The following is a 26751-nucleotide window of genomic DNA, read 5'->3' as shown; positions in this document are numbered from 1 at the left end:
CCTTTTACCCTTCTCCGACAGTGATTGACCTTTTTGCAAATCAACTAATAGATCTCGAGTGAGCCGTCTCCAAGAATTACAATCCCCGAGTCCATGAAAAATCTTATTACCCTGCAAAAGCAAGTTTTATTAGTTTTTAATCAAAAACGTGAAGAGTGTATCTACATTTGTACTTTTGGACAAAAGGGATAACTTGAAAAACGGGGGAAAGAGGGAGGGATGTGCAACAGCTTCAAATGATCCTGTTTTTTAATATAAAATTAATTTTTGATGTTTTTCCACAATAATAAAAACAGATGGTGGGCAAAAAACCGTGCATATGCAACAACTTTAAATGGTTGTACTATTCCTGTGATAACAGCCGTTCAAATGGCACTTCTCAATACCTGAGCAGAACCACGGTCCTCTCCCTAATAGGATATCAGATAGATGTGCTGGTAGTAGACGGGGCGTGAGGAAAAACGATGACACCCAAGTCTCAAGTTAATACTGAAGATTCACTTTTAATATGAAAATACTTTAACAAAAATTAGTTGGGAATTCCACAAAAGCAAGCTATCTACGCAAAAAATTAGTAAGGTTTAAATTGAAAAAACAAAATGCCAATGAAGTAAATATTATAAATCTTATATCTTCAGTGAGTAGAGGGTATATGCCACTCCACTCGGAGGGACAGAGGTAGTCTTATGAAAATAAAGTTAAAAAGGGTACACATAAGGCCTTTTAAATTTAGTAATAAGTTCCAATAAGTTAAAAGTTCCCAAAAAATTAGTGTAAAGAGCGAGGTATTGAGGAGGGGGCGGACCCCCATATATGTAATGGTTTCTTTTAGTTTTAAGTTTTATAGTTATTCCTTGCTTTGAGTTGAGAAAACTTGTTTTTTGTTTAATTTTTAATCATTTTTTAAATAGTGCTGGGAATTCCGGCTTCTCCTTCATGGAAATTCCCTTCCCCCGAAAAGCTTTTCTCCATAAAAAAAATCACCCCCCCCCCCAATGAGTGATCAATAGTGGTGACGCCACTATTGATCACTGTTGAATCGCAAAAAAATTATATACTTGTCGTTCAAGGTTACGGACTATACACTTCCTGTACAGTCTTCGGCAGCGGCGATTCCGGTAGTGTACTTTACATTTTGTGAAACACCCTTTTCGAGGGAGTCCAGGCTGTTACTCGAGATTCCCGTAATTTTGTTTTCAAACAAACTTTTACTGTTAAGACTAATCGAAATAATAGTCACCCTTCCCAAAACAGAAACAAATGAAAATTTTTCTCAATAGACAGTTAATTGTTTTTTTATTATTATTATTTTTGGTTATTACTATGGGCCATTGTTTACTAGATTACAGTATATCATGGTTGTACAGGTAGCTGCAACCTAGTAAGGAATATTAAGTTAATTTCATGGTTGGAATTTGCAGCTGCAATTACTTGAGGACGGAAAACGGTCCATAGTTGGGAAAAAAAACGCGTTTAAGAAACTGGCAACGGAGAAAAATGTATTCAAAAGTTTTTTCACTAACGGACATGTCATATTGGTGATTTATAGAAATCAAAATTAAGATCTGAAAAGATCTTTGCTACTTAATGGTATCAAAACAGGAAGAAACAGAAGTAGCCAAAAAAGAAACAATATACATATGAACAAGCCAGTTGCAAGGGATAATATCTAGTATAATGATTATGGCTTAAGCGATATCAGCAACCTATCACGGTCAGTAGTATCAAAAATTGAGAATGTGCTTAAAAAAACAGCTTGGTGAGAAAAACTTTTCTAGCTAAATAAAAAAATTTTATTGTAGTACCAATTTATTGGAATTTCAACAAATAGCCTGAAACCCCTAAAAAATGACAGTGAAAAAAAAAATCGAAATCAAAAGCACACAATCGGAATCACCACTGCTGATGACTGTGCAGGAAACTTGCAGCCACCACCCTAAACGACAAGCTAAATCAATTTTTTGCATAGGTAGTACTGATAAGCTATTCTATCTGTTTCTCTTCGTCACCACTAGTGGGGAGCTTGAACAACATAGAGAGCTGATTAAGGACTTACTTGAAATGAAGCTGCAATATCTAGTGCCTTGTAATTAATGAAACACAATAGTCAAAATATAATGCAATTTTTGACTAAAAACAGCAACTTCATATACAAGATGATATAAAACATGCATCTCGTTTTGAGACAAGCGTTGTGGTATCATAATTAATTTATTCTATTTCCTGATTGTAAGTGGCCTGCTTAACATAAGAGAACAATTTATAAGGCTATCAAATAGTCTTTTGCCACCCATGAAATCAGGATTTTACCACTTGGTTATAACTTCATAAGAAATTCAAGTAACCTTGTTTTCAGAAAATTACTAATTCTTCAAAATCCCAAAAATATTTGCTTATATCACGAGCCAGTGTGTTTGAAACAGTTTTCCAAAAATACGTTGCGGAAACTGCAAAACATTAATTTTTTTATTTTCACATAGCAAGCTTATAACGCTCAATTCTTGCAAAATAAAGGCGGGAAAGGAACTGAATAGACAAAAAAAAAGTTTTCATGCAGAACAGTTTTGTCCTGTGTTTAATTTTTACGATTGCAAGGACTTAGTTTGACTGAATAGCTTAGAAAAGAAAACTGCTTAAAAATTTGACACAAGATATCACTCAATCAAATAGAATACATTTAAACTTGTGCATTTATATAATTATCAGCTCTTAAACAGACTCGCCGCATATATCACCGATACCAGCATTAAACATAAGCAAAAATAGTAATTGAGATTAGTATGCTTATAACAGAAACTGAAGAGTATCGTAATTTCTCAGGTGGTGTAGACCGATCGAGGGTTGGACTTCCCTTAAACCCTATACTACGTGATTCAGACTTGCATACATATGTAAGCTTCGGTAAGGATATACAACACGCAAAATCAAAACAGGAATTCAGATGTCACAGCTAGGTCCTCTGCTAGGGTCTTAAAACACATTGAAGATATTACCAATCGTTTTCATATAGGACGGTATGCAATTCAAAGGGCTGAGGAGATTTTTCAAAAATATCGAGATGAAACCATAAATAATACAAAGCCAAAACAAAGTTTCAGAGGTAAAAAACTTTATGCTCTGGCAGCAGCTTGCTTTCACAAAGCGTGCCTAGAAGAGAGTATACCAATTTCCCTAAAAGAGATAGCAGCTCGAACAGATGTCAAAAGAAAAGATATTATGAAAATTGGAAATTCTTTTGAAAACGGCTTAGGATTTTTTCATCCAAAGGCTTACATCAATGAATTTTGTACTAGAATGAGTTTTGAAAAGGGTGTACACAACAAACTAGTACGGCTTGCAGACACTATAGCTAGTAACATATATGATTCAAGCACTGCCGCTGGACGAGAGGCACGTACCGTTGTTGCAACCAGTATACTGATTGCAGCTTCCCATTTAAATGTGAAAATTGCGAAGAATAAAATCCAGAAATTTACAATGGTTTCTACAGCTGCAATCAGCGCTTGTGAAAGGGACGTAATGAAATACGCTGATTGTTTGCGTGGGGAATGTAAGGCTATAAACTGCAAGGTCTGTGAGAGAATAAAAATACAACGTCTAAAACCAGATGCTGAATATGAGCTTAGAAAAAATAACGATGATGAAAGTCGGCATAAAATACTGATTGAGCTCGTCTCTGGTGAAAATAGAGATCAATGTGAGTCCACTGACACTCTAATACCCGCACTTCAACCCGTGTCTGAGAACTCTCAACTCAAAACTTACCCTGAATTTACCTTTCAAGACATAGAGATAGCTCAGCAAAAAATGTCCTATAGCAACTCGAGTGAACAAGAGCTAGTTATTAGCAATGAAAAATCCAATATCTGGAATCAGGCAACAGAGCCTGATGCCCAGAGATGTTTATCTGAAGAAGTTGGTAACAACACAAGCTTCGCTGAAAATCTGTTCGGCCCTATAAATGGTCAAAATTGTGCCAGCTTGGCTGAAGCACAACTAATCGAGGATCTATGTCTAGAGAATGACACTTTTCAAAGGTATCAGCATAGCATTAGCTTTCCTGACTTTAAAACATATGTTAATCGTTTCCAAAATAGCGTTAACCCCATCCCAAAATGGCTATATACTTATGATTAATTAAAAAGAACTTAAAACGAACAGAAATTAAATAAACAATCAATGCGAACAAACATACAATATATATTAATGTAAATGAATAAATAAATCTTAAAACAAGTGAAACTTAAATTGAATATGCAAATCAAGTTTGAATCGAATAAAAATAATTACAAACAAGAGGTTGGGTATCACCTCACTGCAGAAGCCTAAAACCTACTGCGTCATTGGCGCCTTACTGAAAACTATATGAGTCTTGAACAGTCTTGGAAAGTATAAACAAAATCAAATTGAATATTAGATATATAATGATATTAATTGTTGAAAGATCCATCAGTTAAAGATTTTTTTCACTATAATTTTTATTTTCATTTTCATTGCTGTAAGAACTGGAAAATAATAAATTTGTAATATACGAAAAATTCTATTTCAGTCAAGTGCGAATGACGCAGAAGACTTTAGGTTTTCGTAGTGAAAGAAGGAGGTTGTATTCAAATTTTGTTTGTAGTGAAACTATCTTGACCAATCTTAGAAAGAACTAACAAATTAAACTGAATATTTGATGTATAATGATATTAATTGCTGAAAGCTCAGCAGTTCAAATTTTTATGTAATTTTAATACTTATTTTGAATATTAAGTACAAAAGAAAACATTTGTAATATAATTCGTATTCAGTAAAGCGCCAATGACGCAGTAGGTTTTAGACTTCTGAAGTGAGGCGATACCCAAACTCTTATTTGTAGTTATTTTTATTCGATTCAAACTTGATGTGCATATTCAATTTAAGTTTCACTCGTTTTAAGATTTATTTATTCATTTACATTAATATGTATTGTATGTTTGTTCGCATTGATTATTTATTTAATTTCTGTTCGTTTTAAGTTTCATTTATACTTTAATAGCAAACTATTTTTTTTCGTTTTAAGCTTGATTTTCATTTTCAATCAAGTATTACTAGCTTTAAAATCTATTTATTCATTTATATTATTGCTTGTTCTATGTTTTTTTGCTATGATTGTTTATTTAATTTCTGTTCGTTTTGGGTTTCATTTATTCTTTAATAGTAATTTCTGGTCGTTTGAGTTTGAATTTTAACAGGTGTTAATATATCCTGAGCTTAAGTTTTAAAATTGCCTTTACTTTTCTTTGAAAAAATTATTTTTAGGAAAGTTTTTTTAATTAATTTTTGTTCGTTTTGGAGAGAAAAAAGTTTCATGTTTTTATTACATAGGGGGGGGGGGGGTTGCTGACTGTCCAATTATTATTTACTTTAAAAAACGGATCTATAACTTTCAATTTAAATTGAATGAGGCTTTTTTAAAATTCTATAAGATTACATCTTTGATAAAAACCTTATATATGAACAATAGACAGCTTACACAACTTGTGGACAGCAATTGGCAACAATGAATGGATTGAAATAATTGCTCTAATAAGGGTGTTTTGACCATTTCACTTGCTGACACAAAGGGATCACAACTGTTTGGAATTGACCTTAATAGGATTTTGTGTGCCAAAGCAATTTTGCATCTATCACAGAGTATGTATTTTACCCTTAAAATTGGATAATTATAATAGATTTACTATGTGTTCTTCCCATACAAAACTTTACCTTATTGAAGTCTTTGGGGTGAGGGCGGCGTAGTTGGCAGAAGGAATAAAACTTTAGCGTAGACAGTAGGAGCGGGGGAGGGGGAGGCTGGAGACTCATCCGATACGGGGCGGAACTTCACTTATCTCCTTCGTTCCCGATTTAGGAGATAAGACAGACTCATTGGGCTGTAAAATGCTGGACCGTTTGAGCTGTGAAAGACGTTAAAATACTCAAAAATACTTTATATTTTCAGTTATTGCAGAATTGATTTCATAGATTGTGGAATGGTGAGCCCCCTGGCCCATCATTTGGGTGAGCCTCAACTCATAATATGCAATTTTGATTAATTTTTCCGTGTTATGTGCATATATTATTCTATATGTGTTATTTTGAGTTATTCTTTTATCGCATTGCGTTCATTTTTAAGGCTTGAGATAAAAACTGAAACCTTAGCGGAGACAGTGGTGGGGGGAAATCTCCCCCCTCACATGCATAATTGAGCAGACACAAAGAAAGTAATACAACTGAAATTAATCTGTCTTTTGAAAATATCTTTTTTCAAAAGACACGAACAAAATTGTTTAAATGAACCTAAAGTACTATCTCTGACATTCCCGTTGATTCTTTATTCCCTGTATTGTTAGATGTAAAATTTTTAATATTATCTAATGGGTTTTGTGTTCCCCTCTCTGAATAATTCACCTTTGGAAAATTCCTCCCCCCTCAAAGAACATTTTCTTTTCCTGCTGATAATTCCCCCGCGTTAAATTCCACTCAGCAGAAATTTCCCAGCCGTGGAATGTGCTCCTCAAACATATTCCCCTCAGATAATTTCGGATATTCATAAAAATGGAAGCTAAGTAAAGAGCGTTACCTAAGTAAAGAGCCATAAGGGTTCTATGAATTAATATTTATTTATTTTTCCAGGGGCATTTTATGTGGAAGAGGTGATCGCATAAACTTTGGAACGGGGTTCATTGTACTACAAATTAAAATTTATAGCGCCCTTACACCAGGGGCGGATCCAGGATTTTTTTAGGGGGGTGCAAAATAGGTTGATCCGATAAACTGGCGTTAAGAGCATGTTTAATTAACATAATCTTGCGTTAATTAAGTAAATTACATTGCTTTAAACTACGTTAGGGAGGGGGGGGGCTCTCCCCTCCCCTCGCTCCTCCCCTGGATCCACCACTGCCTTACACTCTCTGTTTCTTTCCTTGTTAGGGAGGAGAGCAGATGCCTAATAGGTGTGTGTCAGTACCAAAACAATCTAACTCTCATTAGGCCTTCAGGTATAAACAGAATTAGTTCAAAGGGAGGGGGGGGGTAAAAGGGCGTGGGGGGGATTTGCCCTTTGATCGATTTTGATTCGTAAGAGATGCACTAGAACTTCCAATTTCCAATCAAATGAACCCTCTCTGAAGTTTATACGAGAATCCCTTCCTGCCCCCGGGCCCTGGGGGGGTTTTATCGACGCCAGAGTTTTGCTACTTAACCTTTCAACTATTTTTAACAAAAATTTTATCGGATGCATTTAGGGCGTGGAGGAGGGGGGGGGGCTAGTTTTCCTCCGATCTCTTTTGAGTCTTAAAAAGTGAACAAAAACTTTCAATTTCCAATCAAATGAGCCCTCTCTAAAGTTTATACGAGTATCCCTTCCGTAAAAATTAATATGAAGGATTCAGATAATCCTTAAATTACAACGCTTGCCCTGAGGACTGTGGGGGAGTTGTCATCCTCAAAGACCTAATTTCCAGACCTTAAAACTACGTTAATTTCCAATCGAATGAGCCTTTTTTGAAGTTTCTACGACAACGCCTTCTACAAAAACTTTATATGCCCCCAGGGCATAACTTAAAACCCTTGCCCTGAGGGTTGTGGGGGATTGTCCTCCTCAAAAATATATTTTCTATCTGGAAATCATCTACGCCGAACAAAATGGCTATCTCAAAATTTTGATTGGATGTGTTTAGGGGAATGATGGGCGTGGGGGGGGGGGCTAGTTGCCCTCCAATCAATTTCGACTATTAAAAAGGGCACTATCCCTTTGAATTTCCAAACTAATGAGCCTTTTTAGAAATTTCTACGACAACGCCTTCTATAAAAACCTCATATCCCCCCAGGGTATAACTTAAAACCCTGGCCCTGAAGGCTCTGTGGGAGTGTCCTCCTCAAGAATATATTTTCAATCTGGAAATCAACTATGCTGAACAAATTGGCTATCTCAAAATTTTTATTGGATGTGTTTGGGGGAATCATGGGCGTGGGAGGGGGGCTAATTACCCTCCCAACACTTTCGAATATTAAAAAGAGCCCTATCCCTTTCAATTTCAAATCGAATGAGCCTTTTTTGAAGTTTCTACGACAACGACTTCTATAAAAACCTTATATGCCCCCAGGGCATAACTTAAAACCCTTGCCTTGAGGTTGTGGAGGATTTTCCTTCTCAAAAAAATATTTTCTATCTGGAAATCAACTACGCTGAACAAAACGGCTATCTCAAAATTTTGATTGGATGTGTTTGGGGGAATGATGGGCGTGGGGGGCTAGTTGCCCTCCAATCACTTTCGAAAATTAAAAAGGGCACTATCCCTTTGAATTTTCAATTGAATGAGCCTTTTTTGAATTTTCTACGACTACGCCCTCTATAAAACCCTTATATGCCCCCAGGGTATAACTTAAAACCCTTGCCCTGAAGGTTGTGGGGGAGTGTCCTCCTCATAACATATTTTCTATCTGGAAATAAACTACGCTGAACAAAATGGCTATCTGAAAATTTTGATTGGATATGTTTGGGGAAATGATGGGCGTGGGGGGGGGGGGGCTAGTTAGACTCCAATAACTTTCGACCATTAAAAAGGGCACTAGCCCTTTAATTTCCAATCGAATGAGCCATTTTTGACGTTTCTACTACAACGCCTTCTATAAAAACCTAATATGCCCCCAGGGCATAACTAACAACCCTTGCCCTGAGGGTTGTGGGGGAGTTTCCTCCTCAAAAATATATTTTCTATCTGGAAATCAGCTACGCTGATCAAAATGGCTATCTCAAAATTTTGATTGGATATGTTTGGGGAAATGATGGGCGTGGGGGGGCTAGTTGCACTCCAATCACTTTCGACCATTAAAAAGGGCACTAGCCCTTTAATTTTCAATCGAATGAGCCTGTTTTGAAGTTTCTACGACAACACCTTCTATAACAATCTTATATGCCCCCAGGGCATAACTTAAAACCCTTACCCTGAGGGTTGGGGGGGGGGAGCGTTCTCCTCAAAAATATATTTTCTATTTGGAAATCAACTACGCTGAACAAAATGGCTATCTCAAAATTTCGATTGGATGTGTTTTGGGGAATGATGGGCGTGGGGCGGCTAGTTGCCCTCCAATCATTTACGACTATTAAAAAGGGTACTAGAACTCTCGGTTTCTAATCGAATGAGCCCCCTTTGAAGTTCTTACGACGATCCCTTCCATATGAAGTGCCTCTGGGGGAAAAAAAATAATAATAATAAAACATTGGAGCCGTATGGCCTTTACTATAGGCAACGCAACAGCGTTGCCTCTGATAACCAGTATGAGCTAGCTTCAGCTCAGCAGAACAAGAACAACTTGCCACAAACTCATCTGAATGTCGGATATAATCAGAATATGCAGATGTTGAATGTTGAACATGATGAAAATATTGAAATGTTATATTTCGGTGATAAGAAGCAATTCGAATCAGAATTTGTACCAACACAGAACAAAGCACAACATTTTTACTTTGATACCTCGATATCATCGTATGAAGTAAAATACGACGCTTATCAAGGTGAGACTGGCAATAACTTCATTCAAATACAGTTCAATGGCAATGATAACCGAGGTGATGCCACTATTGATCTGGCACTTATCCTGATGCTTACAAATACCCGCTTCAATATTACCTAAATCACGATGGTATCAACTTGGCTCAAACGCATTACGATGCAAGTGATACCCAAGGCAATGCCACTTTCACTCCCGTCCAGATGTAAACTTGCCCTAATTATGATTTATCGACCTCAAATAGTAGACTATCATGATGATATAATAGACTATCATAATGCTCTCCAGATGACACGCTAGTAACCTCAAAGGATAATTATAATGTTATGATATCAAACTACCTTAAATTCGGTTTGATGCGAGAATAACACGACAATTTCAGTCTCCTCTCACATACTTACAGTTAAATTCAACAAAGTAAAATATAATAGAAGGCATGGCAAAATTTAGAAAACAATTTACTGTCAACCCTGCTAGTGCATATTACCTGAATAGTTACAATATTCGTGTAATAGCAAAAAATCAGGCAAGGTTTTAATGACAGTGAATTATTTCAAATTTTTATCTCAGTAATAAAGCTCCAAGAATTTTAGGATCGAGCATTATGCTTCAGCTCCATGGAAAAAAACTTTGCTATTTTTCCGTCTTTTATCGTCTCTTACTAGGTTTTAGCTATCGCTACAACCACGATGTTACTATGGACGTGTTCGTCTTTTACTGGGTCGCAGATACTACTGCAAACACGATGCAGCTACTGCTGTAATCATGATAACAGATTGACCTGAACCTCGATCCTCCTTCTCCAGAGGAAACTCCTATAGTCATGTTTAACTTTGATGCTTAACGAGACACATTTTTTCAAAGATAATTACAAACAGAGAAAAGCCCATGGATTTATTTTTATTAGAACAGTAAGAGATAGACCTCAGAGAATCAGGCAGCGGGTTTTGGGTCTTGTACTCTTTTCATCTTCATTTGGAGATAAATTAATAACTGCCGATTCCTCAGTATTTTGTTTCAGGCCAGCCACGATAAGCCTTTCAAAAGTATCAGAATTAAAAGTTTTTGATGAGGATTCATTTGTTTTTTCTTTTTTATCGACCGTTAGTAAACGATGGTGTTTAGGGTCCAAAATCAGAGATTTTGCTTTACTTTCTTCCGGAGTTTTTTTCTTTTTCTCGTGTTCTTTCATATGTTTTTTGCGTCTGTGTTGCTTTTCTTCTTTTCCATTTCGACGATCTTTTTCCCTTTCTCCTGACTCTTCTTGCTTATGGTTCTGTTGCCTTTCTATTTTATGATGTCTGGGTCTTATACTCTTTTCATCTTCATTTGGAGACAAATTGATACCTGCCGATTTCTCAGTATTTTTTTTCAGGCCACCCACGATAAGCCTTTCAAAAGTATCAGGATTAAAAGTTTTAGATGAGGATTTATTTGTTTTTTCTTTATAATGGACCATTAGTAAACGATGGTATTTAGGGTCTAAAATCATGTGTCGAGTAGTAAGAACCTATCAAAAATCAATACTAATTTAAAAATTTTCAGGTATTTTTCTAGTTTTAATTAAAAAATCAATTTTATTGCTCAGACACCATATATATTTTTGCAGTTTACATAATAACTCTAGCGATCCATGAAATAAAATTATTTTATTTAAAGTTTTCAGAAATTACTGTAATTTCAATTCACCTATCAGATATTTTGTTAAAATTCTAAAAGAATTACAGTTACATATTATAAAACTATATCTACATGCTTTTGATTATGTTAAATTTTAAAAACCTATCAAACCTATCAAAATCATAACTAATTTAAAAATTTTCAGGTATTTTTCTAGTTTTAATTAAAGAATTATTGTTATTGCTCAGATTTCAATTCACCAATCAGATATTTTGTTAAAACTCTAAAGGAATTATTATATTTTTTATAACTATGTATACATGTTTTGGTTATGTTAAAAATACTATTTTGATCTTTGTATTCAAAGTAATATTAATTACATTTACGGCTGAAGTGTTGCACAAAAAACTAGTTTTTCGCAAAAAATTGATTCTATTTACTATGTGCAGTCGTGTGTTTTTTACTAGGTTTCAGCTATATCCGATGACACTAGCATCTGCCCAGTTTATAATGAACTGTATCAATTTTTTATGCACATCCTGATGTTATAATGCCATAAGCTACTGCAGTGTTATAGAAAAATGCAGTTTTTCGTAAAAAATTGACTTTATTTTAAAAAACATATTTCGTACAAAATATTGTCTTTTGTTTTTAATTACAAAAGATTTTTAACCACATCAATTGCCTTTAAAATGACCCATTAAACAATTCTCTACGATGTTCAAGTGCCAAGCTATCTGAGGAAAAGAAAAAAAAAGAAAAAAAGATGCCGTTTATGCAGAATATCGTGGTTTCAGCCACTTTTTATATTTTTCAAGGCAATATATTTTTCTTGTTGTTCACGCCAAGGAACGGTAACTTTCTTACATAAGGGTTTAGGATAAGCCGGTTCTAATAGTATACTTCGTTTTTTGATCTGACACTATTTATAAGAGTTATGGGTTCTTGCAGTTTTTACTATGAGACGTGATCAATCAGTTCGGGGTGACGAACTGTATAGTAAGAGCGACTCGTCTCAATAGTAACCTAAACTCTAACAAACGGAATTTTGATACCAATAGATACCATCTATGTTCCAGCTATGTTCAGCCCCTTCTCTACCTCACGGATTTTCAAGCTAAGGCAATATTGAAAATCAAACAGTTCGTGGTAACGAAATGTATAGTAAGAGCGACTCGTCTCAATAGTTATCGAAACTCTAAAACTGGAATTTTGATACCAATAGATACCAGCTATGTTCAGCCCCTTCTCTACCTCACGGATTTTCAAGCTAAGGCAATATTTTGACTCTGCCCTTGCAGAGGACATTTTTGAAAAACCAGACCATACTATTTTGTTTAATCAAGCTAGTCTTATTTTGCATGACAAAGGTATTGTCCAGCACTACAGAGAAGCTGTTGAAATTTATAAATACCAACATTTGGTTCTAACTTTAAACATAGATTCCGTGTATTTAAGAATAAACGAGTCATATTTCGGTTTTCTCAAAAGAGAAGCCGATACTTTAGTAATCCCTGAAATAAACCTTGAACCACTTTCCCAGTCATCTAATCAAACACGTGATCAAACTAGAAAAATACCTGAAAATTTTTAAATTAGTATTGATTTTTGATAGGTTCTTACTACTCGACACACGATTTTGTCACTTTGTTATCGGTTTATCTGGCTCTGTAGTTCGTTTCTGTTGATTTTTTTTTATTTTGTTACCTTGCCCTCCATTTGGCAAAATCCGCGAATAAACGTGATCGCTATTGTAATCGCGAGTTTATTCATGCTGTGTTGTGATAATATTCTCCATTGACGCCGCTTTATGCTCGTTTTACCTACCGGTTACCTGGTTTCGTCAAAAGACAATACTTCGAACGAAATCCGGGTTGCAGCGGTAGCTAGCAACCTAGTAAGAGACGATCACCTCCAATGTCAAGAAATATAAAACCCCCCAACTCCTAAAAAAAGAGTCAGATCAAAACAAAAAGTACACCATTAGAACCGCCTTGTCCGAATCCTCTATAAAGGAAACTTACCTCCCTTTGGCTTGAATAACAAAGAAAATATATTGGCTTGAAAATCAAGAAAATTGACTTTTACCACGTTATTCTCCACAAACGGGATATTTTTTTCTTTCCGCTTTTTCTTTCTGCTCAGCTAGCTGGGCACTGGAAAATCATAGAGAGCTGTATAATAGCTCATTTTAAAGGAAATTGCAACATCTAGTCACTTTTGTATTTAAAAATAAAATACTTTTTAAAGTAGAATCAATTTTGTCAAAAAAATTGCATTTTTGATGTATTTTCATACTGCAGTCTTTTCAAAGATATTTGAATTTTGAAGCAATAAAACAGTCCATGTAATGAACTCTATAGTAATAATAGCTACTTGTCTCAATAGTAACCGAAACTCCTGGAACCAAAATTTTCTTTTTTGGCTTAATCGCTAAAATTATTATGTAAACTGCAAAAATATTTATGATGCCTAATCAGTAATAGTAATTTTTTAATTTAAACAACAAAAATACATGAAAATTCTAAAATTAGTTTTGCTTTTTGTCTCCTGGAAGAAATTTTTTTTTCATCTCAGTTCAAATTTATTATTGTATCCTGTAACCCGTAAAGTACATATCTCCATATTATTGTCTCATAATTGCAATTATTTTAGTTTTCAGTCCAGAATCACTAAACTTATTATTTAAACTGCAAAAATATTTATGGTGTCTAACCAATAATACTAATTTTGTAATTCAAACAAGATAAATACCTGAAAATTTTAAAATTAGTTTTGTTTTATGCTAGGTTTTAGATACTCGACACGGGATTTTGTGTGCTTAATAATTTTAAATCTTGAAAAAATATGGTCTCACGCGAGTGGAAAAAAAGAAAGAATAACCAAAAACAATATCAAAATAGAACAATCCAAATTTCTACTAATAGAAAACTTTACTACACAAAAAATAAAGCTAACATCCTGAAATATAAGAAAAGTTTATTTAAAAGAGATAAAAATGCCACCAAACGCAATAAAGCTCGAGCACGCGTAAGGATTGCTACTAAGATGTCTTGTGATCCAGGATTTAAGAAAATGAAATATGACAGAGCAAAACAGAGGTATCTTACGGATCAGGGGTATCGAGAAGGGAAAATTGAGACAGCGAAACAAAAGAGCAAGGAACGGTATGATAACGATATAGATTACCGAAACAAACATAAGAAAAAAGTTGCTACCAGAATAATGGGTAGATACTGGGGTGACAAAAGCTATAATGAAAAAATTATCCGGGTTGCAGCGGTAGCTAGCAACCTAGTAAGAGACGATCATTACAGTAAAGAACGATCTCTCTCCCATAGTAACTGATATGTTACATTAAAAGACGATCATTGGAATAAAAATTTATTGCGTGCATTGGACTTAGTTAGCTACTTGATCGTTTGAGGTTCGTCTCTTACTATTTCAAAGAAGAAAAAGCCGTAGGCTTTTTCCTGTTTGTAATATTTTACAGCCCATATTTCGTAAAAATAGAGTCAGATCGATTTATATTAAAGAATCCGGGTTGCAGCGGTAGCTAGCAACCTAGTAAGAGACGATCACCTCCAATGTCAAGAAATATAAAACCCCCCAACTCCTAAAAAAAGAGTCAGATCAAAACAAAAAGTACACCATTAGAACCGCCTTGTCCGAATCCTCTATAAAGGAAACTTACCTCCCTTTGGCTTGAATAACAAAGAAAATATATTGGCTTGAAAATCAAGAAAATTGACTTTTACCACGTTATTCTCCACAAACGGGATATTTTTTTCTTTCCGCTTTTTCTTTCTGCTCAGCTAGCTGGGCACTGGAAAATCATAGAGAGCTGTATAATAGCTCATTTTAAAGGAAATTGCAACATCTAGTCACTTTTGTATTTAAAAATAAAATACTTTTTAAAGTAGAATCAATTTTGTCAAAAAAATTGCATTTTTGATGTATTTTCATACTGCAGTCTTTTCAAAGATATTTGAATTTTGAAGCAATAAAACAGTCCATGTAATGAACTCTATAGTAATAATAGCTACTTGTCTCAATAGTAACCGAAACTCCTGGAACCAAAATTTTCTTTTTTGGCTTAATCGCTAAAATTATTATGTAAACTGCAAAAATATTTATGATGCCTAATCAGTAATAGTAATTTTTTAATTTAAACAACAAAAATACATGAAAATTCTAAAATTAGTTTTGCTTTTTGTCTCCTGGAAGAAATTTTTTTTTCATCTCAGTTCAAATTTATTATTGTATCCTGTAACCCGTAAAGTACATATCTCCATATTATTGTCTCATAATTGCAATTATTTTAGTTTTCAGTCCAGAATCACTAAACTTATTATTTAAACTGCAAAAATATTTATGGTGTCTAACCAATAATACTAATTTTGTAATTCAAACAAGATAAATACCTGAAAATTTTAAAATTAGTTTTGTTTTATGCTAGGTTTTAGATACTCGACACGGGATTTTGTGTGCTTAATAATTTTAAATCTTGAAAAAATATGGTCTCACGCGAGTGGAAAAAAAGAAAGAATAACCAAAAACAATATCAAAATAGAACAATCCAAATTTCTACTAATAGAAAACTTTACTACACAAAAAATAAAGCTAACATCCTGAAATATAAGAAAAGTTTATTTAAAAGAGATAAAAATGCCACCAAACGCAATAAAGCTCGAGCACGCGTAAGGATTGCTACTAAGATGTCTTGTGATCCAGGATTTAAGAAAATGAAATATGACAGAGCAAAACAGAGGTATCTTACGGATCAGGGGTATCGAGAAGGGAAAATTGAGACAGCGAAACAAAAGAGCAAGGAACGGTATGATAACGATATAGATTACCGAAACAAACATAAGAAAAAAGTTGCTACCAGAATAATGGGTAGATACTGGGGTGACAAAAGCTATAATGAAAAAATTATTACAGTAAAGAACGATCTCTCTCCCATAGTAACTGATATGTTACATTAAAAGACGATCATTGGAATAAAAAGTTATTGCATGCATTGGACTTAGTTAGCTACTTGATCGTTTGAGGTTCGTCTCTTACTATTTCAAAGAATTATAATAAAGATCGAACTCTTCCCTATACTAACTTGCATAGGCAACTTCACTATAGTGAAGATTACAGTATTTATATTATACATTATTATAAATTATAAAAGGTTCGAATGTTCGAAGATTATAGAGTTAAAAATTTTCCCACACCGGGAATCGAACCCGGTCCTCCTAAGTGAAAGTTAACTATCCTAGCCACTAGACCAAATGGGACCATAAAGTAGTATGATTTAAGAACCATATGCATATTATTATTTCACCATACCAATTATAATAAGGCCAAAACAAAATTGTCGACTTGCGGCCTTACTTTTGACACATCAGTTAAATCTTTTTCAGACTTAAAAACTGTTTGGCTAGTTTTGCAGTAATTATCCGGGTTGCAGCGGTAGCTAGCAACCTAGTAAGAGACGATCAAGTCCAATGTTAAGAAATATAAAAACCCATAGTTCCTAACAGAGGAGTCAGATCAAAACAAAAAGTACACCATTAGAACCGCCTTGTCCGAAACCCCTGCATAGGAAACTTTCTGTCCCTTGGCTTGAACAGCAAGGGGAATGTATTGGCTTGAAAATCAAAAAAAGTGGCAGCTACTACAACATTCTGCCTAAACGGGATATTTTTTTTCTTGTTTTCTTTTGTATCCAGAGATAGCTTGGCACTGGAACATCGTAGAGAGTTGTTCAATGGCTCATTTTAAAGGAAATTAATTGGGTTAAAAACCTTTTGTAACTAAAATAAATTATATCTAGAAGTGAATAAATGTTTCCACCAAAAACTGAATTTTTGATATCTGTTCACACTGCAGTATTTCAAACATAATTGTATACCCTCTGAAGAGACTGGTGGCTAACACCAGTGCCTTGGACCACTCGGCCAGGCTGCCTCTCATAAATAATATATATGTGAATCTGGGTTGCAGCAGTAACTAGCAACCTAGTAGGAGACGATCAGTCCAATGCTAAGAAATATAACAAAACTCCTAAAAATAGAGTCAGATCAAAACAAAAGTACATCATTAGAATTACCTTGTCTGAAACCCTACTAGATAAATAATGAATGTCGTCATAGCTTTATATTAGAGCTATGACGTGAATAGAAAAACACGATATTATGTTGTGGTTTCTGAAGACGTCATGAAATAATATCATTGTGCCATGACGTCATCATGAAATAAAATCATTACGCCGTGACGTCATAATTAGTATATAAGAAGCGTCAGAACTGTAAATGTTCTCATTCATAATTACATAATGGTTTCAATCAAGCAAGCTGCACGCAAGTTGAAAAAATATAATAAAGATCAAACTCTTCCCTATACTAACTTGCATACGCAAATTCACTATAGTTAAGATTACAGTATTTATATTTTTACATTAAAAGACGATCACTGAAATAACAAACCATTCCATACATTGGACTTAGTTAGCTACTAGATTGTTTGAGTTTCGTCTCTTACTATTTAAAAGAACAAAAAGCCGTAGGTTTTTTCCTGTTTGTATTTATAGTTGAAAAACGAACTCAAGTCCAAAGAAACTGAACACTGTGGTTCAGTCACATTATCTTCATTATTTTAGCTAGAATATAAATAAACAAGTTTCTTTTTTAAATTTTAAATTGAAAAGATTGTGCTTTTAATTCAACATATTAAAAGTTCTCCCCGACGGGGAATCAAACCCCCTTCTCCCAGGTAACAAGTGGGTATACTTACCATTAGACTATCGAAGACTTATAAAATAAAAGTTACATATAAGATATGATAATATTTTTTTAATCTGGGTTACATAAAGGCTCGATCATCAAATTTTTACATTAAAGAACGAACTTTAGTCCATATCCGGGTTGCAGCGGTAGCTAGCAACCTAGTAAGAGACAATCACGTCCAATGTTAAGAAATATAAAAACCCATAGTTTCTAACAGAGGAGTCAGATCAAATTCAAAAGTACACCATTAGAACCGCCTATCTGAAACCCCTGTATAGGAAACTTTCTGTCCCTTGGCTTGAAACAGCAAGGGAAATATATTGGCTTGAAAATCAAGAAAAGTGGCAGCTATTACAACATTCTGCCTAAACGGGATATTTTTTTTTCTTTTTTTCTCTTTTCTTTCTTTTCCACAGATAGCTTGGCACTGGAACATCGTAGAGAGTTGTTCAATGGCTCATTTTAAAGGAAATTAATTGGGTTTAAAATCTATAGTAACTAAAATAAATTATTTCTAAAAGAGAATAAATTTTTCCACCAAAAACTGGATTTTCGATGTCTTTTCACACTGCAGTATTTCAAACCTTATACCAGCGGTAAGATTTGAACCCACGCATCCGAAGAGACTGGTGACTAACACCAGTGCCTTGGACCACTCGGCCAGGCTGCCTCTCATAAATAATATATATGTGAATCTGGGTTGCAGCAGTAGCTAGCAACCTAGCAAGAGACGATCAGTCCAATGCTAAGAAATATAAAAACCCAAAACTCCTAAAAATAGAGTCAGATCAAAACAAAAACACCTACAACAGGACATACCCAAAGATGACAGAGAACAGCTAATTCATTGTACAGGTTGGAAAGAGGATGTCATAGATTCATCCGGGTTTTATGATCTAAAGCACCTATACGTGCACCTTTGTTAACAAGTAATTGACACATGTCCAATTTACCCTCTTCAGCAGCAAAGTGTAAAGGTGTTCGTCTACAATCCTTCAAATTGTCAGTCTTCATATTGAGGTTTGCTCCCTTTTCTAAAAGATAATTAGCTACGAATATTTGCCCTTTTTGGACTGCCCTATGTAAAGGAGTATAAAGTTTATCGTCTAAACTGTCTATATGTGCACCCTTTGAAACAAGTAAGTGACACAAGTCTAGTTTACCTTCTGCAGCCGCAAAGTGAAAAGGTGTAAAACCGACACCTTTGCAATTAATATACTTCAAGTTGAAGTTTGCTCCCTTTTCTAGGAGATACCTAGCCACTGATATATGCCCGTTTTGTAAGGCACAGTGTAAAGGAGTACGCATTTCTTCATCTAAAACGTCTATATGTGCACCATTTGAAACAAGTAATTGACACATGTCTAGTCTACCTTGTGCAGAAGCATAGTGTAAAGGCGTTTGTCTGCAATCGTCCCAACCAGCTTTAGGATTGAGCCTTGCTCCCATGTCTAAGAGAAAATTAGCAACAGATATATTTCCTTCTTTTGCGGCAGAGTGTAAAGGAGTGCGCTTTTTACCATCTAAAGCGTTAATATATGTAAATTTTGAAACATGTAACTGACATATGCCTAGTTTACCTTCTGTTGCAGAAAGATGTACTTTATACCTTTTTCTTGAAGGTTCAGTTTTAAAATTGTATGTCCCCGATTCGTCAGATAATTTGAACGAAATACAGTCAGCCTTTACAGGTACTAACGCGCTAAAATTTTTTGGATTTTTAGTCCTCGTAAGACCTCGATCAATTGTCTCTTGAAAACGCCTTTTTCTTGGCAGTTCAGTTTCAGAAATGTACTTGCCCAATAATCGGGCAGAAATGCATTCACCCTTGACAGGTGACAACGAGCTAGAATTTTCAAAGTTAAAGCCTCGAGTTTTTCTTTTCTTAGGATTTACAACCTTATTTCCTGGGTAACTCATTTCTTCAAAAGGCCTTTTTTTTTGACGGAAAAGGCTTAGAAACATGTTTTGCTTTTTCAGTAGGGTCTGACCGGCTCAAATCCAAATAGTGCAAATCATGACTTTTCCTTTGTTTTGAATTTGCAGTCTTGCTAGGACCTAGCCCACTCGTTTGTTCAAAATGCTGTTTTCCTGATGGTTTGATTTTTGAATTGAAGGTACCAGGTTCCTCATTTGGTCTGGCGGGAATGAATTCAGTCAAGATAGGTACTAACTTACTCGAGATTTCGAAGCTAAAGTCACGAGTTTTTCTTTTTTTTTCATTCATAGCCTTCCTACCTGGGTCACTCATTTCTTCAAATGGCCGTTTTCTCGATTGTTCAAGCTTAGAAATGTTTGTCCCCGTTTCATCACGTAGTCGGGTGAAAATGTATTCTTCCTTGTCAGGTACTGACCTTCTCGAATTTGAATAGTTCACATCATGATTTTTTAGTTCAGATTTCCGGGTTGCAGCGGTAGCTAGCAACCTAGTAAGAGACGATCACCTCCAATGTCAAGAAATATAAAACCCCCCAACTCCTAAAAAAAGAGTCAGATCAAAACAAAAAGTACACCATTAGAACCGCCTTGTCCGAATCCTCTATAAAGGAAACTTACCTCCCTTTGGCTTGAATAACAAAGAAAATATATTGGCTTGAAAATCAAGAAAATTGACTTTTACCACGTTATTCTCCACAAACGGGATATTTTTTTCTTTCCGCTTTTTCTTTCTGCTCAGCTAGCTGGGCACTGGAAAATCATAGAGAGCTGTATAATAGCTCATTTTAAAGGAAATTGCAACATCTAGTCACTTTTGTATTTAAAAATAAAATACTTTTTAAAGTAGAATCAATTTTGTCAAAAAAATTGCATTTTTGATGTATTTTCATACTGCAGTCTTTTCAAAGATATTTGAATTTTGAAGCAATAAAACAGTCCATGTAATGAACTCTATAGTAATAATAGCTACTTGTCTCAATAGTAACCGAAACTCCTGGAACCAAAATTTTCTTTTTTGGCTTAATCGCTAAAATTATTATGTAAACTGCAAAAATATTTATGATGCCTAATCAGTAATAGTAATTTTTTAATTTAAACAACAAAAATACATGAAAATTCTAAAATTAGTTTTGCTTTTTGTCTCCTGGAAGAAATTTTTTTTTCATCTCAGTTCAAATTTATTATTGTATCCTGTAACCCGTAAAGTACATATCTCCATATTATTGTCTCATAATTGCAATTATTTTAGTTTTCAGTCCAGAATCACTAAACTTATTATTTAAACTGCAAAAATATTTATGGTGTCTAACCAATAATACTAATTTTGTAATTCAAACAAGATAAATACCTGAAAATTTTAAAATTAGTTTTGTTTTATGCTAGGTTTTAGATACTCGACACGGGATTTTGTGTGCTTAATAATTTTAAATCTTGAAAAAATATGGTCTCACGCGAGTGGAAAAAAAGAAAGAATAACCAAAAACAATATCAAAATAGAACAATCCAAATTTCTACTAATAGAAAACTTTACTACACAAAAAATAAAGCTAACATCCTGATTACATAAAGAATCGATACTGTAAATGGGAATTTTGTCAAATCCGGGTTGCAGCGGTAGCTAGCAACCTAGTAAGAGACGATCACCTCCAATGTCAAGAAATATAAAACCCCCCAACTCCTAAAAAAAGAGTCAGATCAAAACAAAAAGTACACCATTAGAACCGCCTTGTCCGAATCCTCTATAAAGGAAACTTACCTCCCTTTGGCTTGAATAACAAAGAAAATATATTGGCTTGAAAATCAAGAAAATTGACTTTTACCACGTTATTCTCCACAAACGGGATATTTTTTTCTTTCCGCTTTTTCTTTCTGCTCAGCTAGCTGGGCACTGGAAAATCATAGAGAGCTGTATAATAGCTCATTTTAAAGGAAATTGCAACATCTAGTCACTTTTGTATTTAAAAATAAAATACTTTTTAAAGTAGAATCAATTTTGTCAAAAAAATTGCATTTTTGATGTATTTTCATACTGCAGTCTTTTCAAAGATATTTGAATTTTGAAGCAATAAAACAGTCCATGTAATGAACTCTATAGTAATAATAGCTACTTGTCTCAATAGTAACCGAAACTCCTGGAACCAAAATTTTCTTTTTTGGCTTAATCGCTAAAATTATTATGTAAACTGCAAAAATATTTATGATGCCTAATCAGTAATAGTAATTTTTTAATTTAAACAACAAAAATACATGAAAATTCTAAAATTAGTTTTGCTTTTTGTCTCCTGGAAGAAATTTTTTTTCATCTCAGTTCAAATTTATTATTGTATCCTGTAACCCGTAAAGTACATATCTCCATATTATTGTCTCATAATTGCAATTATTTTAGTTTTCAGTCCAGAATCACTAAACTTATTATTTAAACTGCAAAAATATTTATGGTGTCTAACCAATAATACTAATTTTGTAATTCAAACAAGATAAATACCTGAAAATTTTAAAATTAGTTTTGTTTTATGCTAGGTTTTAGATACTCGACACGGGATTTTGTGTGCTTAATAATTTTAAATCTTGAAAAAATATGGTCTCACGCGAGTGGAAAAAAAGAAAGAATAACCAAAAACAATATCAAAATAGAACAATCCAAATTTCTACTAATAGAAAACTTTACTACACAAAAAATAAAGCTAACATCCTGATTACATAAAGAATCGAAACTGTAAATGGGAATTTTGTCAAATCCGGGTTGCAGCGGTAGCTAGCAACCTAGTAAGAGACGATCACCTCCAATGTCAAGAAATATAAAACCCCCCAACTCCTAAAAAAAGAGTCAGATCAAAACAAAAAGTACACCATTAGAACCGCCTTGTCCGAATCCTCTATAAAGGAAACTTACCTCCCTTTGGCTTGAATAACAAAGAAAATATATTGGCTTGAAAATCAAGAAAATTGACTTTTACCACGTTATTCTCCACAAACTGGATATTTTTTTCTTTCCGCTTTTTCTTTCTGCTCAGCTAGCTGGGCACTGGAAAATCATAGAGAGCTGTATAATAGCTCATTTTAAAGGAAATTGCAACATCTAGTCACTTTTGTATTTAAAAATAAAATACTTTTTAAAGTAGAATCAATTTTGTCAAAAAAATTGCATTTTTGATGTATTTTCATACTGCAGTCTTTTCAAAGATATTTGAATTTTGAAGCAATAAAACAGTCCATGTAATGAACTCTATAGTAATAATAGCTACTTGTCTCAATAGTAACCGAAACTCCTGGAACCAAAATTTTCTTTTTTGGCTTAATCGCTAAAATTATTATGTAAACTGCAAAAATATTTATGATGCCTAATCAGTAATAGTAATTTTTTAATTTAAACAACAAAAATACATGAAAATTCTAAAATTAGTTTTGCTTTTTGTCTCCTGGAAGAAATTTTTTTTTCATCTCAGTTCAAATTTATTATTGTATCCTGTAACCCGTAAAGTACATATCTCCATATTATTGTCTCATAATTGCAATTATTTTAGTTTTCAGTCCAGAATCACTAAACTTATTATTTAAACTGCAAAAATATTTATGGTGTCTAACCAATAATACTAATTTTGTAATTCAAACAAGATAAATACCTGAAAATTTTAAAATTAGTTTTGTTTTATGCTAGGTTTTAGATACTCGACACGGGATTTTGTGTGCTTAATAATTTTAAATCTTGAAAAAATATGGTCTCACGCGAGTGGAAAAAAAGAAAGAATAACCAAAAACAATATCAAAATAGAACAATCCAAATTTCTACTAATAGAAAACTTTACTACACAAAAAATAAAGCTAACATCCTGAAATATAAGAAAAGTTTATTTAAAAGAGATAAAAATGCCACCAAACGCAATAAAGCTCGAGCACGCGTAAGGATTGCTACTAAGATGTCTTGTGATCCAGGATTTAAGAAAATGAAATATGACAGAGCAAAACAGAGGTATCTTACGGATCAGGGGTATCGAGAAGGGAAAATTGAGACAGCGAAACAAAAGAGCAAGGAACGGTATGATAACGATATAGATTACCGAAACAAACATAAGAAAAAAGTTGCTACCAGAATAATGGGTAGATACTGGGGTGACAAAAGCTATAATGAAAAAATTATTACAGTAAAGAACGATCTCTCTCCCATAGTAACTGATATGTTACATTAAAAGACGATCATTGGAATAAAAAGTTATTGCATGCATTGGACTTAGTTAGCTACTTGATCGTTTGAGGTTCGTCTCTTACTATTTCAAAGAAGAAAAAGCCGTAGGCTTTTTCCTGTTTGTAATATTTTACAGCCCATATTTCGTAAAAATAGAGTCAGATCGATTTATATTAAAGAATCCGGGTTGCAGCGGTAGCTAGCAACCTAGTAAGAGACGATCACCTCCAATGTCAAGAAATATAAAACCCCCCAACTCCTAAAAAAAGAGTCAGATCAAAACAAAAAGTACACCATTAGAACCGCCTTGTCCGAATCCTCTATAAAGGAAACTTACCTCCCTTTGGCTTGAATAACAAAGAAAATATATTGGCTTGAAAATCAAGAAAATTGACTTTTTATAGTAAGAGACGATCCCATCCCATACTAAAATATTCAATAACCCATAACTCCTAAAAATAGTGTCAGATCGAAACACAAAGTATACCATTAGAACCGCCTTTTCCGAAACTTCTATATAGGAAACATAGAGTCTCGTAGCTTTAACAACAAAGAAAATATGTCGGCTTGAAAACAAGAAAAGTCGCTTGATCTACGATATTCTGCATCGACGGCATCTTTTTTCCGTTTTTCTACTCAGTTAGCTAGGCACCGGAAAAGCATAGAGAACTGTTTAATGGTTCATTTTAAAGGAAATTGCTACATTTAGTGCCTTTAGTAATAAAAAAAAAATAGCTTTTAAAATAGAAACAATTTTTACAAAAAAAAATACATTTTCATGTACAAGCTTAATGAATGACGTCATAATCGTAGGTTTTAATCATATTTGGCGTAATAATTGAATGTAATATTTGTACAAATTTATCTTTCGACAAGATAATACAAGAAATACATAATGGATCGATATAGTTCATTATAAATGGGGACTATGTAAGTTTCATCGGATATAGCTGAAACCTAGTAAAGAACAAACAACGTCACATAGTAATCCGGGCTGCAGCGTTAGCTAGCAACCTAGTAAGAGACGATAACGTCCTATACTAAGAAATACAATAATCGTAGGCAGCGCAATAGCGCTGCCTATAATTATATCAGTTCGTTACCACCAACTGTTTGACAAATGTGTAATCTGGGCTGCAGCGGTAGCTTGCAACCTAGTAAGAGACGTATACATAAAGGATCGATATAGTTGATCATAAATGGTGTTAATCAAGTAGTTATGAATGAACGTTTTGTTTAGACTTGAACTTGATAAATGGGTAAAAATTATGTGTGTCGGGAACTGAACCTGCGACCTTCGGAGTAGAATACCAACACGCTATTTACTGCACCACGCAGGCTTGCAACGAGACAATTTTAAAATAGTTTATGTTATACTTAAATGATTATATTAAAATACGATCGTTAGAAAAACTAACCATTGCACATATTGGACTTAGTTTACTGCTGATTCTTTGAGGTTTGTCTCTTACTGTTCCAAAGAAGAAAAGCCTAAGGATTTTTCCTGCCTGTAATCATATATCGAGGTTTTAGCGGCAGCTAGCAACCTAGTAAGAGTTTCATAAACATCATTAATCAGATATTCTAATGTATGCTATTTTACCTTTGATGAATACTTAAGGAAAACAATTAAAATTAAGTTACATCATCCTCTATGTAATGATTCCTTTTAATATTTCAGTTACTATGGGCTACAGATCGTTCTTTACTGTGAAACTCTGATAAACCGATTAATGTGGGCTAGAGGTCGTTTTTTAATATAAAATACCGCTGCCACTCCGATCCAGTAAGTATAGGCTAGAGTTCGTCGTTTATTACAACTTTATGTAAAAATATACTGCATTTGTACCATTGAATAATTATTTGTAGTAATAGCAAGGGTTTTGCTCGTGGCGATAGAGATTTCTCCTATAGCGCCACTTGGAGATCAGATTCCTTTGGGAGCATTTACCTTGGAGACTGGCGAACTAGTTACCCATTATCGGACTAGACTCAGACATACAAGAGAAACGAACACTTATAAAAAGACAATAGATTTATTAAACTTACATGCTTAGTTGTACAGCAATGGGTCACTTCAAAGACAATAATAATGGTGACCAAAATAATTTCGTACTAAACGTTTCAGATCTCACTTCATATTAAAATTAAAAATACATTTTCCCTACTCCCAAACGCAGTTCTTTCGTCCTGCGCTCTAGGGACTGCCTGCCATTGGCTCCCGGGCCCCAAGGACGCGAACCCTCGTCCAATAATACGTCTTAAATATTTTTGATGATTTAGGCGTTCACACGGTTCTTATCGTTTAAACGTCCTTAAAAATATTGTGCGTAGCACTTTTCTTATTGCTCACTGTCTTAGCGAAATCCAAAGACTTCAGTTTCTTGTCTTTGCTGATTAAAGACGTTTTCATTTTTGAAAATAGATTTAGATTAATTATAGAGTCCGAATTAAAGAATGAACTTTATTTTGGTATTTCAAGTATATCGTGTTTTACTCCCGGTACATATCACCCTTCCCATGAAATAATGACGCCCCGTCATTAGTTACTGCCCATCAGGAGTTTTTAAAATTTTTCAGTTTTTTTTATTATTTTTTTATATATACATTTATAAAATTAAACTAAAGTAATTGTATTATTTTTGCTTCTTTGTCAGATAATTTACTGAGGATTTTTTTTTTTTTTTTTTTCTATATCTAACAATTTTAAAT

General features: G+C 34.0%; 1 protein-coding gene across 1 annotated transcript in view; it reads right to left on the bottom strand.

Annotated features, from left to right (window-relative positions):
• Window positions 1–26751, bottom strand: part of Hsepi (D-glucuronyl C5-epimerase) — a 73908-nt gene that overhangs the window by 21696 nt on the left and 25461 nt on the right. Inside the window, exon 2 of the mRNA XM_089092988.1 lies at window positions 1–111. This exon is cut by the window's left edge and continues 142 nt beyond it. Coding sequence (XP_088949114.1) covers window positions 1–111 — 111 coding nt within the window. The remainder of the gene's footprint in view (window positions 112–26751) is intronic.

The sequence above is a fragment of the Artemia sp. Qi Xiang Cuo genome, chromosome 8 (assembly GCF_049724085.1).
Source record: "Artemia sp. Qi Xiang Cuo chromosome 8, ASM4972408v1, whole genome shotgun sequence".
Lineage (NCBI taxonomy): Eukaryota > Metazoa > Arthropoda > Branchiopoda > Anostraca > Artemiidae > Artemia > Artemia sp. Qi Xiang Cuo.
The sequence above is the reverse complement of the archived record's forward strand: the minus strand, read 5'-3'. Positions and strand labels throughout refer to the sequence as shown.